The sequence below is a fragment of the Helicoverpa zea genome, chromosome 31 (genome assembly GCF_022581195.2).
Source record: "Helicoverpa zea isolate HzStark_Cry1AcR chromosome 31, ilHelZeax1.1, whole genome shotgun sequence".
In the NCBI taxonomy this organism is placed as follows: domain Eukaryota; kingdom Metazoa; phylum Arthropoda; class Insecta; order Lepidoptera; family Noctuidae; genus Helicoverpa; species Helicoverpa zea.
The window spans coordinates 931,715-949,975 of NC_061482.1; the positions used below are offsets into that span (position 1 = coordinate 931,715).

The 18,261-nt window shown below is 35.3% G+C and overlaps 1 protein-coding gene across 1 annotated transcript in view; it reads left to right on the top strand.

Moving 5' to 3' along the window:
* Window positions 1-18,261, top strand: part of LOC124644915 (sensory neuron membrane protein 2) — a 78,671-nt gene that overhangs the window by 14,423 nt on the left and 45,987 nt on the right. Inside the window, exon 4 of the mRNA XM_047184589.1 lies at window positions 14,576-14,836. Within this exon, the coding sequence (XP_047040545.1) occupies window positions 14,576-14,836 (261 nt within the window). The remainder of the gene's footprint in view (window positions 1-14,575; window positions 14,837-18,261) is intronic.

Genomic DNA, 18,261 nt, shown 5'->3' on the forward strand with positions numbered 1-18,261 from the left:
TATAAAATTCAGACAACAACTCGCATTTCACTTCGCTATTCACTCCCTCTTCGCATTCGGTTCAAAACGTTCTAAAAATCATCTCATACTTTATCTGTCAAAATCTCGAGTTTCATTTTATTTAGTTCTACTCGCAAACACGCCCGCAAGAGTAGCGCTAGTGTAGCTTGAGAATGCCAATCACGAAACTCACGGCGGATTCAGATGCGAAGTTAAGAATGAAGTCTTACAGAACGTCGGTGCTGATCGTTTTAGTTACGCCTACCTTGCGAATTTGACCTTCAACCTGACTTACTTGCCTTTTGGCATCTCCGTTCATCTTTCTTTCCTCCGTGGGAATATCCCACAAAAAGTGTACGACCTGGCGACACTAATGTCAAGCTACTTAATATTAGAACAATCAATTTCAGAAGATATGATAATCTCATATCTGTACTGTTTTAGTAGGCTAAGTCGTTATTGATAATTCTAAGCTATAAACATTCCTTGGGTCCATAAACTCTCAGATTATTGTGTCCCCTGAAAACTATGATGCAATATTTTATTAACTTTCTTTAAAATATTTTTTTAACAAAATCTTGATGAATTGTGAAGCCTGATAAAAAAAAAATTGTACTTGAACACAACTTCACCTTGTTTTCTTTCATGGATTTAAAAGTAAACACTTTGAGATGTTACAATAATTAACTTTTTTTTGGACTAAGAAAAAAACATTTGTTAGTCTTTAGTGATAGTTACTAGATCTTTACAACTTCTTTTGCGTAGCCTTTTTCAAGCAATTTTTAATCTATATGTATCATTTCTTTGATGTGAAAATGATATGTCTACTGCTACACAAATTATAACACATACCTTCTTTACATACACATTTTAACGTGTAATTTACTGAAACTTTCAAATAAGCTATGTTAATTATTTAACTGCCAAACTGAAACCATTACGGTTTCGAAAATTAACACATAATTATCTTGTTATGTAATCACACCGCGGAACGCTTTAAATACTTTACTTAAGCGACAACTGGCGGTAGAAAAACGTACAAACAAAGTGCACCCACACAAAAACAGCTAATGCAGTTCATAATTATGTAGTTTACTTAATGACTACTAAAATACAAAAAAAAAACACAGAGCTTTAATATATACAAGGGTTCGATATTTGTATCCGCTCTCAATATCGGCGCAATAAAGTTGCATCGCCTATATTAATTCAATTACTGGAGAACACGCCAGTCTCTCGAAACCTCGAATATTACATTTCAATAATACGTACACGTATATATGCAGCTATAAGTAACACCACATACGACCTTGTTCAATTTCAGCTAACACTGATTCCAATCAACCGACTAACTTAGAAAAGTGAATTTAATCATCACATAAGAGCTAGTGCGCACTGGTCACTTTTGTCATTCTTAGGGTGCATCTACACGATGCATGTAGCTGGTAGAAGTTAACATGCGCAAGTGACAAGTGACAAGAGCACGTGGGCTGATATCTTGCTTTGGTACATGCGCGAGTCGCTGGACTCGCACATTTTTAAAATGCATATAACTACAAGCTACTTGCAGCTTGTAGATGCACCCTTATCCAGTCCGTGGATATGTATGGATGTGACCCGGTTATCACGTCATAGCATGCGCGCATCTCCATACATATCCACGGACTTGATAAGAGTGACAAAATTGACACGCTAACAAAAGTCACCAGTGCGCTAGCCCTAAAGGTTAAGCAACTCTTGGTGCGTTCTCTCAATGGATGGGTTACCTCATAAATGTTTGACTTTGTACTGTACTTAGACTTTTGAAATTAATTAATTAGAAACGACAAAGCTTTGTCTTGCCGGACACTACGGCTCAGGTATATGGCGGAATAATACATTATAGAGGTTTTCTTTAATATTAATTAAAGTGAGGACACCTCAGGCAAACTCTTTTATGTCTTTTCTAAAGACATCTTTATACTGTAGTGAGGTATTTCTTTTATTTTTAGCACGTCGCATAAAACACAGTTACAAGCACCTTCTGGTTCTAATTAATATACCTACATTATAGAGGTTTTTTTAATACTAATTAAAATGACAACACCTCAGGCCAATTCCTTTATATCTCTTCTCAAGTTCTCAAGGAATCTTTATGCTATACTTCTAAGTTTTTTTTAGTTTTTAACCACGTCGCATAAAGCACAGTTACTAGCACCTTCTGGTTCTAATTAATCAGGTTTTACCTGCATGGTTCTCATATTAAGTTCCTGTGGGTTTCGGAATGCACGTGAAATCAGTGGGTTGCTGTTTGAATAGCTTTGGCAGTCATTACGGGTAGCTAGTAGTCCAATACCAAAAGTCTAATTTTCACTCTTAACAAGGGATTGGATGCCCGGGTTAGACTGTAAATCAACCACTACAGAATTGAGAAAAGGTTAGGCAGAAAATTATTATAAAAAGAAAGAGTTTATTAACATTTTTTATTCTTGAAATAAAAAGTCATGACAGATGGACAACAAAGTGATTTTATAAGGGTTCCATTATTTCGTTTCAGGTACGGAATCCTATAAAGCGTTATTAGTTTTCCGATAGTTTTTTGTTGAAATGTTAAGTGTTATTGAGTACCTACATGTTTTCATTAATACTGAATCTGTCGAGTGTCAGGATTACAGTTTTCAAGAGTACTCAGCAACTGAAACCGGAATTTTACAAAGCGATACTTTTAAAAATTTTCATGCAACTGTTAACAAAAAAAGCGCTGAAAACTAGGTAAACCAGATTCTTATTTTTCAAACTTTTCATCCAAATTGATGACCTGTATTGGTCCAAATATTGAACTACGTATGAATTTGTTACGAAACCTCAAAATTTTATTTATTACTTTGATTCCCTACCGTCGATGACATGAATAAAAAAAAACATGGCGGTTCCGTGGTCTACATAGTTTTATCTTCCCACGAGTAATTCCCACAGTTTACTCAGAATAAATTACCCGACCGTGTAATTTATTTCAGCTATTTACAGTGCTAAGTTTTCAAAAAAAAAGCAAGTAAAAAAGAGGTTGTATTTGTTCAAAGGTCATTGCATCATAAGCTGGGGCCCGATTCTGCTAAGTTAAACATGTTAAAATTGAATAGAAATTGAATCGCAATAGCAGTTTTAACCTTAGCGGGCATTCTGCTACTAATATAAGACCAATCGTATTCCAATGACATTCGATGGGTTTGCGATTGTTCTGCCATTTGGTCTATACCATAGTTTGTGCTACAATCATATTGCAATCGTAAATAATTTTCAGACAATATTGGTTCATTATTACATCCCAGAAACAGATAAAAACGTTTATTTAAAAGAAACAATAGCGGAATGCCACATTAGTACGCTTTAATCGTGATTGGATCTCAGTCGGATGTGAATCGTATGTCGCTTAAGTAAAATTAGTAGAATCGCGCCCCTGGATATTATGTGCATGAGGTTATCTGTGGTGGTGCATGAAGTGAAATAAACAACAGTGATGATTATTTGATCTTCATTACTTACCCTCCTCTCGATAAAAGAGTGGGGTGAGTTAAAGAGCTTTTTAAGCGGGTCTCCCCAACAAACCTGTGCTTCGAATTACATGCTGTACGATTATTATAAAGAGGATATTTTTATTTGTTTGTTTGTATTCGAGAAGCTCCGAAAATGAACTGATTTTATATATGATTAGTTTTCAAAGGACACACTTTAGAAAGCCGCTAGCCTACATCTAGGTAATACATATTTAGGAGTGAGAAATGATTGCCTTTTAACAAAAAAGAAAAAAATGTAAGTATTTCTCTAAATTCTCTGCGACACTCCTTCTACAAAAAAAACTGAAGAATAATTTTTACAGACAGACCCATTTTCAGCAGGAAATATAAATAAATATTCAATTTATGACTGCGCAATTTTAACGTAGATATCTGACACTACCTTTATTATTACACAGCAGTCATTTGTTTCATCACAGATTTATATCAAGCTTCAGGAATAATTCTAAAGACGAGTTCCGAGAAATTCCTTCACTAAGATAATATCTGATGTCAGTTCTATGTAAATAATACTAATGAATCCTGGAATATCTAGGTATATAGCTTCGAGCTTTGCAACGAAACACGATACAAATCCGGTTCTCAGGTAGAAATGTCTAATTAACTGAAGAGCTAGGTATTTTTATAATTACGATTCCTCATTGTTCCGGTATTTTATTTATTTAAATAGTTAGAGAAACAGTATCTCACTGTTAATTTGATTCGCAAGACCATAGCATGAAGTAATTTTGCTTCAAGTATAATTAAAAATGTTGAAGAAGAAAAATTGTATTTTTATAGCAAGACCAGTTTATGCCTGCGGATTCATCCTCGTACCGTGGAAAATAGTTCTCGCACCACGCTAGCCTTCCTCAATGTAAACTCTAAACTAAAACGGAAGTTATTTTCAAACAAAGTGATTTATGAGCGCGTCGTCCATACATATATATGTTACGGGTAATGCTAGAAGGTGAAGTAAACCTAGGTTTACCCGGGTTGACTTAGTATTACCCAAGCTTCTTGGGTAAAGTCCGAACAAATAGTAAAATACCTTTTTAATTCGGTGTTTACCCATGCTCACCTAGGTCTACCCAACTCTGACTGGGTAATGTTAGGTGTTGCGTAATTTTCGAGCCCGTGGCGTAATTCTAGGGAGCCCGCATTCCCTAATTTAAAATTTCCTTCATGTTCTGTTGGAGATACGGTAAGAGTCCAAATACCAGATGTCGATAGAGGCAGTTAAAGAAAAGGTGATGATCTGTATAGGCTAGGAAAGGAACGTGGTACTATTGAGGAAATGTTCTCAAGGAATCAGTTTTCTGTGTGTCATGATAAACTTGATATTGAAAATATATCACCAGAAAAAAAAGCTTACGAGAGCTTGCAATTGAGCAGTCGCTTTCAGGAAGCCAGGGTCATAAAAGGTGTAATTGCAAAACAAAATGTGCCACAAAGAAGTGTTCATGCAAAGCTGCAGGAAAATTGTGCAATTCTAAATGTCACAGCAGTTTATCATGCTCAAATAAATAATTTCAACTTGAACAACAACGACCGTTATTAAATTAGTTTTTTTTTTTCTATTAAAGTTATTAAGTTCATGCTCTTCAAGCAATTACGATTGCCTTGGTATGTTTTTTAAATAATAAATGTTTAAAATGACCTTGAATTTTCATTTCACTAATTCATCATCATCATCATCATCATCAACCTATAGCAGTCCACTGCTGGACATAGGCCTCTCCAAGTGCACGCCACTGAGATCGATTTTCACTAATTAATTAGACAAATTTTCGACATTACCCAGTCAGAGTTGGGTAGACCTAGGTGAGCATGGGTAAACCCCGAATTAAAATTTATTTTACTTATTATTCGGACTTTACCCAAGAAGCTTGGGTAATACTAAGTCAACCCGGGTAAACCTAGGTTTACTCCACCTTCTAGCATTACCCGTAACATATACAAACTGACTGTGATTTATTAATAACCTTTATAATAATGTCATAGAATATATTAATTGGTGTGCATTGAAAAATTTCTTTCCATCTGCAATTAATACCGCCTGAAATAGGTATTTAGCAATATGAAAGGATCGTGGGTCCGTATATTTGTGAGGGCGCCCATACCGGCCTATATGGGTAATACGGATACCTCTATAATCAATGGTTGCATGCCACGGATAACTCTGCTCATAGACTGCCAACGTGCATTTTGTACATTGATGTGCCCATTGCAATGAAGCGTTCAGGATATACGTAGTTTTGGTAATAACAATGCTTTGTGTTGTTTTGTTTTTTGAAGGAGAAAAATTAATAAAATATAAAACAAAACACACACACAAAAAGTTCCGACTATATACAGGTTTTAGTCCGCCACAAGTTATACCTAATTATATAGTAGTTAACATCACACAGATGTACATGTGGGATTGAATGTTTCTGAACGATTGAGATGTGTGTAAGATGATGGACGTTTCTAAACGAATGAGTGGGAGTAAGAGGGAATGAATGAATGAGAGTGAGAGATTGGTTTTGGGAATTTGGATTTAAAAGATGGAAGAGTTAAGAGATTAGACGATGTACCTAACGATTTTATGTAAAAAAATAGTAATAAATAGTTTAGATTGAAATTCAACGGTTATTATTGAATTACGCAAGTACTCCACGAACCCTGATCCCCACATACATAAGATTATATAGGGAACTTATGGGAACTCATAGGTAAAAATAAGTTTCACCCATAAGTCCAAATTTTAAGGTGCTGTATTATCTTTTAAGTTCATCTAGTTAGATTTTAACAACTATGTTACGGTCGGTTTTTTTAATAATATAACTGTCTATCTACTTGTAGAGATACATTGATTTGTTGCCTTAAATTCTTAGTACGAATATAATGCTAATTAGTTCTTCAGGTTACTAAGAGCTTAAGACAATTTTAGCCTTTATTTGGCCTATAACGTGAAGATTCTTCATTTATTTATAGTATCTGAACGAAATGAGTCCGCCCACTCTCTCAGACGAATAAAATTGATAAGGTTACAATTCCCAAAATAGTATGGAAATACTCTGAAATATTTATTCCGCAGTAATATATTATCTGACCCAATGATATGACGTTGCATTAATTGACCTGTGAGCATTTCCCAAAACCTTCAAAATGTTTCGCTTAAAAAATATGTTGACAAACTGAAAATGCAATTTTCCTATAACGTGAATTGAAACCTGATCATACCTAGAAAAATTTATTGACGACTCGATTTGAATCTTTTTTCCTTTTAAATTCCTTCGAACCAGACATTCATAGATACTACGGAACGAACCTTAAAGGATTTAATTTTTCCTTTCTGAAAACAGAACCCTGAAACTGTTTGAAGGAAATGAATATTATTCAAGTTTGCAGCCGTCATTACGAGTTTCTGTAAAGAGAAATAAGATGTTTCTCGTTTGAGAGGCTAATGAAATAGTCAAGACGGACGACCGCATTTTGTAAAAAATAACTAAACTTCGCCTCAAGGTGTGCACAACATAATTAATTAAAAGAAGGTGGTAGAAGGTAATAACTGTGTTTTCTGCAACCTGCTGAAAAATTAATAAAACACCTAAATACAGTGTGAATATTTCTTGACAACCGACGCAAAGGAGTTGGCCTAAGGCGTCTTCATTTTAGTTAACATTAGAAAACCTCTTCAACGTTATTGTAATTAGGACCAGAAGGTGTGTGTATAACTGTGTTTTATGCAACGTGCTAAAAACAAAAGAAGTGCCTAAGTACAGTATAAAGATTTCTAGAGAGGACAAAAACACAAGAGAACACAAAGGAGTTTGCCTGAGGTGTATTCATCTTAATTAATGTTAGAAAACCTATATAATGTATTATTCCGTCATATTCCTGGGCTGTAGTGTCCAGCAAGACAAAGCCTTGTCGCGTTTAATTAATTAATTTCAAAAGTCTAAGTACAGTACAAAGTCAAACATGTGAGGGTTTTCAAAGCATATTGTATTAGATTTCTTAGGGTTCCGTATGTGTAATTGTCAGTAATTGTCATGCGAACCTTTGATATAAGAAAATGAGTAGCAGCGAGAATAGGAATTTAAGATTTCTTCTAAAGTCATCATCCTCCGAGCCTTTTTCCCAACAGGTTTCTTCTAAAGTATATAAAATATAATAAAGTACCTACTTAAATTGCGTATGAAAGGCGCATGTAAATCTACTGTACAGCTGGGAAAATTATGTATCAAGATAGGTAGACGCAGATAATAATTGGCTGGGTTCAAAACAAACTGACTGTCAGCCGCTGAACATGAGCGACCGTTAAGCAGTTTTTTGCATTTCCACACATATTCACTTTTTCGTTCACATCTAACCGATGGTACGTTATGCATAGACGCTGACATTCGGCAGTTGACAGTCACTTTAGTTTGAACGCAACCTTATAGCTGAAATATAAAAAAAGTAAAATCAACGTTCCGCACCACCTGACAGTTATATTTACCATTTCTATTTATAAAGTAGTACTTTTGCGCCGAAGATAAATAAGAAGTCTGCTATTTAAGTTCAGAAGAGACGCAAAGGATGGTACGGAACCCTACAGTTGTCAGACTTGTCCGTTTTATTAAGTAGTGGTCTCTTTCAAGCTCTACTTATTCACGATGCATTTGTACGTACAAAATAATTACCCAGGTAGCAACTTAGGAAGACTTTTTGCTTGCTCGCTTTTTACACTGTCTGTTCTTGTCATGCTTTTGTCGTTTGACTAGGAAATAAAATTACTTGTGTTTTGTATGAAGAGTTTTCTTTGATGTTTCTGAGTTATTAATGGTGTTCTGTAAAACATTTTATGCACACATTTTCACTTCATATGTTTGTAAAAAAGAGCTTGTTTTTTTTTCGATTTATTCTCCGTATAGTGGAATAGTTAGAATGTAGGCACCTAAAAGCTAAAAAATAGGCTGTACGAAGTTATATGAAACCGACCAAAACCGGAATTTTGTAACCCAAAACCATCGATGCGTTGTTTCCCATCCAACTAGACGAACTTTTGTAACTAAAATTTCCACAAATTGCGAATTGTTCTAGGTATTCCCTGGCGTAACAAAACCTGTTATGAATTTTCTAACTCTAAACCCATCACATGCCTACTGCCTGAATTTCGTATTTTTGGTTATGCGTTAAAACTAACTTTATCATATTTTTTTAATCTATTCCAAAAAAATAATTCTTTAGTTAGACGAATGGTACAAGTGGACAATACATACTACCAACATTATAAAAAGGACATTTAACAAACTCTTCCTACCCTATTACCAATTTTCGGGTCGGTGCAATAAGTCTTGCGCTTCCATTCCTTCCTGTCACTCGTCATACTGACTCTTACTCCCTTCTTATTCATTTCATTTTTTAGGCAATCCATCCAAATTTTCTTAGGTCTTCCTCTCCATCCACATACATTCATATAATCATCGGCAAGGATATGGAGCCTTGACCTTCACCTGCGCAGAAGTGATTTATTGGTTTATTGCCTTAAGTGTACAGTGCGCAAAGCGATCCCCACTCTTCTGCCGACAGCTCATTATCCGTGCCGATAACTATACACACAAAAATAATGTTCATAATTTCCCTCCTCTAGCTTTTGTTAATAGATTTCTAGTAAAATGTGGTTCTAGTCAAATACTGAATTCAGAACTATTTTAACAGGTTCTGACCACTGTTTTGAGCTTCCAACTCGAAAATTATCCGCTCTTGCATTTCAATTTAAATGCTGTCCAAACACTTTGAACAAGGGAAACTGAGGCGGTTTCAGTTTAAAACATAACCGCGATAGAATTACACGATAATCCGTCTGAAATTCGAGTATTTTAGTGTATTAGTAGCTAGTCTATTTAGATTTCCTGTCGCTGCGGTGTGTTCCCAATGAAAACGGGGCAGTCGGTGTTTAGTTCACTGACGACGTGAACATCAGTTTTCTTAAAACTACTGTTTAAAAAGATCTTCAGGTTTAATTTTCAAAGTTATTTTAAGAAAGATGCACGTTTATGTGGTCGGTGTAAATAGACCTAAGTCAGTAAAAGTCTGACACTCTCGCTGCAACCGCAACGGGAGCCAGGATACCATACCATATTTTGAAGAGCACAGCTCAAAGCGTCTTCAATTATTGCTTAAACTTAGGCCAGCCTTTGACTTTGATATCGGAAGGATTCCATACAATATTACAGTCGAACTGCAATAACGATCTACAGGCATTTCTAGTAATTTGGAACATTCTACCAATATTGTAAATGTTTGTTCTAGTTAGAGAGAAACTAAGCAACATTGCAATGGTTGCTTTGTGACTTCCACGGCTGCTCTCTAAAGGCTGCATCAAAGGACTTCTAAGAAACAATAGATGAGATAGACTAAGACAGTATTGGCTGTTACAATTACTTGTATAAACTGCATGCGGTTTACACTGGTGGAATTCGAAGCGCAATTCCGCTCAGTTTACAGCGATCTAGAATCTAGATTGTTTGGGTCAATCTAGGAATAAAGCTCAAGTAGCGTATTGGCAGTGCGTATATGCGCGTCACTTGCGTGAATTCCGAACAGATAATGATAGTTTAAATTCTCTCTAAGACCTCTAATATAGAATATTAATTGGAAAGCAAATATTTGAATTCTAATTGAAGATAATTGAAGGTAATTTTTTATTGAAGACATTCGTGTGTATGTTGCGGCTAAAGTTCGAAGTACACTTATGTTTAGCCGGGAGGGATATTACAGTGTAGGTGTAACCGGCCATATGCGGCTAACTGAAGTTGTATCCTCTTATCTTCAGTTAGAACTAGGACTACTAGAACATATATCATCTTCGTATATTCAGTAATCTGAACAAGTGTTATTAACACAACCTCTAAGTCCCTACCTTCAAACAAAGACAGGGTGATGTAACATTATAAAACACTTTATATTTGTTGATCAATACAATATTAGATATAAAATATATTAGATATTAAACATTAAAAGTATTTACACAACTTATAAGCACTTATAGAACAACCCCGTCGCATCGCCAATAGCAACAAGATAAGGGGGAAATCCAGACAAATCTATAGAAATATATACATATAATATTATGTCGAGGGGAAGCGTTTGTCTGGCGTTTCGCGAAAGCTTTCCCAACTGTGTCGGGATAAGGCGGGCAGTGGGCCACTGGGCCAGACGAGACAACTGTCCTATAGATATGGGGTGTACTACTTAGGGAATATTATTGTTAAGAAAATGTACCTTATTGTATGAAATATATTGCGAGTTAAGAGTTCTGTTAAAATATTAAGGAGTGATGATGAGGTTGTAAATACTTAGAACTGACGTTTTATGCCCTTTCGTACAAGTTTCAAGTTGTTTTATGCTTACCTAATAAATACTACCCCGGATTTCGGTTCAATATGGTTCAACAATTAAAGACCAACTGTGAGAGAATATATTTCGTACTAATGATATCAAAAAGGATTTAGGTACCTATAATATTAAAAAATGTAGCAGCTTTAACCTTTTATATTAAGTATAATACCAAACCTTTTATATAATAAAAGACATCGTTAACAACTTTATTTACAACCTTTTTTCTATGTTGTTTACACCTTTGTAAAAGTTAGAATAAAACGTAATTAATCTAGTTTTGTACTCGTGCACTAATTAAGACAATTACAGCAACTTAGTGACATTCTATTGTGACGCTTTTTTCCTTGTTTTTTGTACTGCACGTGGGGATAATTTGCGTTCTTCACATCGCTCGAGTAAATAGCTCATATCGCTCTTAATAGACTATCAATCATAATTACGTATTAATTACTAACTCTGTGAAAAAAGGCTGAAACTACTAAGATAAAAATAATAACTTTTCAAGACAAAATTGTACAGACATAGAAACTTCAATTCAGTAAATTTTGCAAGAATCATCCCCCTAGTAACAAGAATTTTAATCTAGCTTTCCAATTACTTACTATTCTGCCTTATCCGTCAACATGAATAATATTGAAAAATGCAATTTCTACCCTCAATAATAATTTGCTTTACATCTCAAAGAACAAATACTTAACTAAGTCCTTTACAACCTAGTTTTCTATTAAATAAACTTACAAAGGCATCCATGTCAGTCTTATAGGAAAATATTATGTGAACACGTCTCTAAAGGGAAGTTCCAAGAAGCAATGAAAGGTTAGGTAACATAATATAATAATATTGCATCATATGCATAAAATCTAGTATTAAAACAATTCAGTTAGTTTGTGGGGGGTGGGGTGACCGCCCCCCCCTCCCTATAAGAAGCTTTAACTCTTTGGGAACGTGGCAATATCTTTTTCCAGGAAAATCTAGGTAAAAGTGCGCTTATGAATATAGTGCATTATATCATTTTTAGTAGATTTTGGAACGCGATTTTGTTTTATGATACAAAGCAGGTTGTAACGATCTTGTGAATTCTAAGTATATTACCGTCATAATGTATGATCATCATCATCATCATCAAATGAAATGAAAAAGAAACAATAATACCTGACTTATCCTTGAGCAAACCTTTAAACTTAGCTAGGATAAGATATAATAGATAGCCTACCGTATTGAGAACCACCAAATACCTATATAAACTGTTTACTTACTTGTAAGAAATGCGTTCGACGTAAATATCATGTCAGGATTATTTTGCAACCAAAACAGGTCAATAATACCGAGATCTTTGACCTTAAAACTAATATTTTATGTATTGATTTCGAACGTTATGGCTCTATTTACGTCTGCAAACTTCAAACTGCGTCAAAAGATTTTATTATTTGCTTTAATCGCCTTTTGATGGTATGACATCCATATTTTAAATAACACCTATTTTTATGTAGGGTTCAGCAAACCCTAGTGGGCCTCACCAGGGCCAAGACCTGCCGGGGCTGCGGAATTGTTCGAAAGAGTTACCGCTGCCCTGGTAGATATATAAAGGGCTTAAGGAGGAACATGATGGGTTTTAGTCAGTAAGCATCTAACCCTCAGTGGGAGGGGTCATTTGATGATTTCCCATAAAAAAGGTTAGATTCTTCAGGCTAGAAACAAACTTAAAATGTATCCTCTTTATATGTAAGTAAATAAGTTTTTAGCTTGCACTCCAATGGCACCTAATGGATTAACATTTACATTAACTCATTAGCAAAGATTAGCGCTATTTAATTCCGTAATTACTTAGTACTGAATACAGATTACTGTAACTTGTATATATTCGTAAGGATCTTTGCGAGCTCTCATGAAAGTCCAGAAACTAGTAGCTCGGTTTCAAGATTACAAGTCTTGGAGACGAACCGACTGAGAAACTTTATACAAATTCATTTTCACGTTTTGGTGCATAAGTTTGTTAGTACAACTTGGTAAATATACTCAGAGATTTCTACTAGCTGTAGATTTGTTGGTGACAGATACGAGTAGTAAATAGAAATATCTAGAATTCTAGATGGAATCGGCGTTGGAGCAGTTAATTAGTGTAAAGTCTGTCGAGAGTCAGATCAGCTAGCTAACACCTTCAGCTTAATGGGGATTTATTTTAATTAAACTAATATACAGAGTGGATATTTTATATTAAGACGTATGTTTTTAAATAGGTGCTTTAAAAATTGTATATTGTGAAAATAATTATATTGCGAAAAGATATTGTCTCATTGTTAAAACTACTGAAATGTCTAAAAACGGAATAAAGGCGAACTGACACTAAAAAAAATATAGTACTCAAACTCAAAACTTTTTATTCAAATTAAGCTGAAAATACAGCACTTTTCGAACGTCAAAAACAAAAGACAGCCTCTAAAACGCCCATCACAACTTTCTACATGTTTTTGCTGGGAAGAAGAAGTGGCGCAACGAACTCCCCAGCAACACATGTCTGTCTATTATTAGCTTATACAGAAAATGTCCAGTTCTATTCATAGCAAAAAATAATCATGTTTTGAGCTACCTTTAGGATTTTAGAACTAACAAAAAATAAACATAGAGCAATTGCAACAGTATTTAGAAAGAAAAAAAAATTGAAGTCCAGGATTGTTCCGTCCTGCGCTTAATTGGTTTGACGAGTGCCTGCAGTTTGCACAATGTAAGCCCTATTTTATAGGACTCGTTTTCTGCACGTTTCAGGCATTAGGAAATGTAGGACAGACAGGGAAATACAATACTTGTGTTTTTCTCCAGATTATTTATTAACTGTTCGAATTAACAAGCTCATTTCATTTAAGTATTACAAACCGTTTACCAGCGATTTCTCTCACGTCCTGATAGAACTATTGCTCGCACTGAGATAAAAATATAGCCTATGTTATTCGGTAAAAGTGTAGCATTAAAACGGTGAAATAATTATTCTATTCGGTTCAGTAGTTTCGAAGCTTGTAGGGTACAAACAACAAAATAAAAATTCCACTCAACATTTTAGTATGTACAAATATTTTTCACTTACATTTTTCACTTCTTTATTAATTTATTTACGTTTATTTTTCATTGTTTGGTAGTTGAATATCACGTGAAATACGTGTGCCGTCAGCGCTCAAAGCCTTCACGTGCCAGACACAATGATCGCTGGCTTTACAACTCATAATATCATCGATATTTCCATGCAAAAATATGTCAAATATACTTGATTATATACCTTTCAAATATGACAAATATTATGTGTACATTTTTTAAGAATGACACTACATTTTGAAGCTTTCATTTGTGTACTTGTACAATTTACTTTTACAATTTATGTACTTGGCTTTTAAAGCCGTGTAAATCGAATCAATAAATTATATCTGCCATTATAGAATATTGATAACTGGCTTCCACACGTAGTTTCACCCGCATCTCGAAATAACTGCTTCTCGTATCTGGATGGTGACAAAAACTATCCTATGTCCTTCTCCCTGTTCTAAGCCACTTCCCTTCTTATTTTTTGGCTTAAACGGTTCAATCATTCTTGTATGTATTATAACTAACACGACTTTGTTTTATATAACAAAACAGATTTATTTATTCTGTAGTATATAACGATACCTTTTTTGTTTCAGGCTGTAATCCAAGTAGCAGAAAGTCTATTCCCATACCTAATGTCGTTGCTACAAATGGCTATGGACGAGGTGTTCAAAGAATTTAACACGCCTATAACTACAATCAGAGTGAGGGACTTACTGTTTGATGGTATCACCATGTGCAAGAATCCTACGGGTCTGGGCATCATTGCCTGCTCCATCATCAGGGATATTGCTGACAACGCGCAGAACATTGAAGAGAAACCTGATGGGTCTCTTGTGTTCTCGATCTTAAATTATGTAAGTAATTTTAACTTTTGAAGTAATTTTTTTTTTAACCAAAGGCGGATTTCAGTAACCTATCTATCCGTCGATTTGAACAGGGATTTGACATCACTTATACTACTTATGTAGTTTACATACTTATGTAGTTCCGGTGATACTTTATTTCTAGTAACCAAAGCAACAGACGAACAGGTTATTGCAATCCACTGTTAGAAATCATCTGCATTTTTTTCCCAAATATCTTGGTGTCAATTTGCAGTCTAAGCAGTTGCTGTTTCAATTGCTTTATACGAAACGTTCTATCTGATCTCCTTAACCCAGTTGCCTAGGCATTGGGCAACTCTTACTTTTAATACCTTTAAGGACTGCCAAAGACTTATGACAACCTACACCCCAGTTTAGTTGTATTGCCTTTAAACGACTTCTAAAAGTACAAATAAAAGCCCCAGTTTAACCTTCCAAACCATGGAGGTACATGCCATGACAAGCTGGTTGACCCATCCACGGACCAACTACATCTTCTTACTTTGACCAGTCGACCAATGTCTATTACTTAGTTCGAGCTCAAGATTTAACTTAGCAAAGGTATTTAATTCAGTGTACAAGAACATACAACTTCACGAGGGTCACTGAATGTGATCCAGATCGCCTTTGCAAGATTTCTCATTGCATACCGCAAAACCTGAAGTCCTATATATAATGATATATGTACGGACACAGTAACGGGGCTGTCGGTCAGGTTGACCTACAAACTTTGTATTACTAGGCTAGCTAGATAGGAGTGCCTTTCGAAGATAGGATTACAAATTAAATTAAAACTAGAGAGACAAACTTAATTTCAATAGGGGATGGAGCAGTGGACTTGTTAAATAGTGTTTGCAAATATGGGTCATTGTATCAGGCGTGTAGAATCCACCCACAAGAAAAGACCATCTTGAAAATAAGTTAATTATTTATTTAAATGATTCAGAAAATCTGAGATCTTGCACTATGCCTTTGGTTCTGCAATAAACTGCTCAAAACTAAAACTCAAAGCTCAAAATATTTATTTGCATGTTAAGGTTGTTCAGTTGTTAAAGACATACCGCTAATACCGCATATAATATATATTTAAACATATGCATTTACAAATACAAACAGCTATACAAACTTCATTAAATCAACATTCACCCACCAAAAGCGAGCTCCTTACATTCACCCCAAAACAAGCCATATTCTGACGTCAGAACCTGTTGCACAGTACACATAGATCTTCGACAATCCTACATTAACGCAAGCTGGCCGGTATGACAAACTGCGCGTATTGATCTTAATTCCTAGAAAAGGTCGGGAGTAACCCCCCTTTTCCCCCACTCCGGTACGCCACGCCCCCTGGCAGATGTCCTAGTCTGAAAATAGACAAGTTAAAGCCTCTGATTACGCATCAAGGGAAGCCGGATGAAGTTTGAAAAACTGGTCAAGTGGGACTATTAGACTTGGCCATGGGTTTTTTCTTGACCAAACATGTCTTTATAAAAATATCGTATCGGTGGGTTTGTAAAAAATAAATATGTTTCGTATGAAAAATCTTGAACATGAAAATTACTCATACCGTATTAAGTTTTGATATTACTCTTCGGTCTGCCTTCATGGGCCAGATATAATAATGGCTTCAATTTAACACTACTGGTCCACAGGTTTTAAGTGAATAATGAAATATCAAAGACAGATTCGATAAATAATGGCTGATAATGTAATGATCCTTTTTTACGGAGAAACGGATCTCTAAAAACCGCAGTAAAGGCTTTAGCGCTATGCTCTACAACTTCTTTCCCCCCTATTCCCTTGAAAAGACACTTTGCTTGTTTTCTAGTTGTTACTCGTACATCCACAACATAAACAAACAACTTACCTATTTACTTAGAAATCTATTATTCTCGTTCCTAACTAATGCTAATTGCCTGATATTCTGTCTGAAAACTAAAGTCAAATCCGCATAGAAATGTTACTTGGAACATTTTGACGAGTCCTGACGAGGTGTTGCAACCATTAGTACGCCACGCTGGAGACAGGATCACATGCGAACTTGTTCCGACGTGCATTTTGTCCAACTTGTAACAAGGTATCAGATCTGAATAAACTTCAATCCAATTACGAGGCAAAACGTTGTTCCTATTTCCTTTATGTCGTTGCAATCGAAACGATATATGTAAGGACTGCGTCGGAAATGTATTCAAGTTTCTATTGTCTGTTGGCCGCGACAGAAATCTCCCGTTTACTTATTTACTTTTAAAAGCAGCATACTGAAAACTTTTAGTCGGCCGATTGTGTCTTTGGGCTCTTAAATCAGTATGAAGCTGAAAGGAAGTATACGTAACAACGATCAGGTTTTTGGTCGTTATCAGACGGACTAAAAACATAAATTGAAATCTGAATTTCTTGAAAAAAATTGACAATCGTCGACTGTAGGCCGACTGTTTAGTCTTCATTGTACGGTAAATGTAAATTCTTTGACGGCTGAAAAACTGTTCGACGTTTGCAATACGATGAGTTCTTGTAGTTTTTATTGAACTTATTTTTCTTAGTGTTATGCAGCGTTGCACTAGTTTGGTTGCACTCGATGTTTATTGACTATTGTTGAAGAGAAAATGGGAAAGGAAATGATTGTAGAATTGAATTTTGCTATTGTATGTGGTCGTGTGCTCCTGAAGGGTAGCTCTGTGTTATTGTGTATCTTTTGTCAAACTGTTTTGATTCATATGCTTAAAGAATAGTGCCTTTCTACTTCTAAATCTTATAAAAGTACAACAGATCTTAACGACCATCTTTACCTCGTCGATGAAAACTCAAAATCATTTGATATTTTTTGGAGGAAAAATTTTGCATGCAGTTCCAACATATTGTATCAAAATAACGTAAAAATGTTGTGACCAAATGATACAGTATTGAGTAGGTATGGTCAAAAACAATCATGAAAAAAGGAAAGGTTTTTAAAACCAAACCACCAGGCAGGCAGATCACCAATAACTACCTATTCAAGCCCATCTGCACGCTAAGATTTATCTCAATCGAAGACCTATAAATTTTACTTTGAAAACACAACAAACGAACTCACATCTAAAATATTAATAGCAAGCATTACAGCCGAAGTTAGAACCGACACGAGTGTTAATACATACTAGGAAATTCATATTTGATTTCGCAATACGTTTTCTGCTTCGTCAAGTGCACGCTATGCACATCTACAATATTCCATGCAGGCAGTAAGTACGAACATACAAGTTGTGCTAAGTTCGGCCCTACTTAACTACTTACTTACAACACATGTCTTGCCCCGCCGAGTGGCTACGAATCTTGTACCTGTGGCTTTGTTAGTTTAGGGTGCGTCTACATGATACAAGTAGCTTGCGCATGTTGCGTCACATGTGGTTACATGCATTTCAAAAACGTGCGTGTCCAGC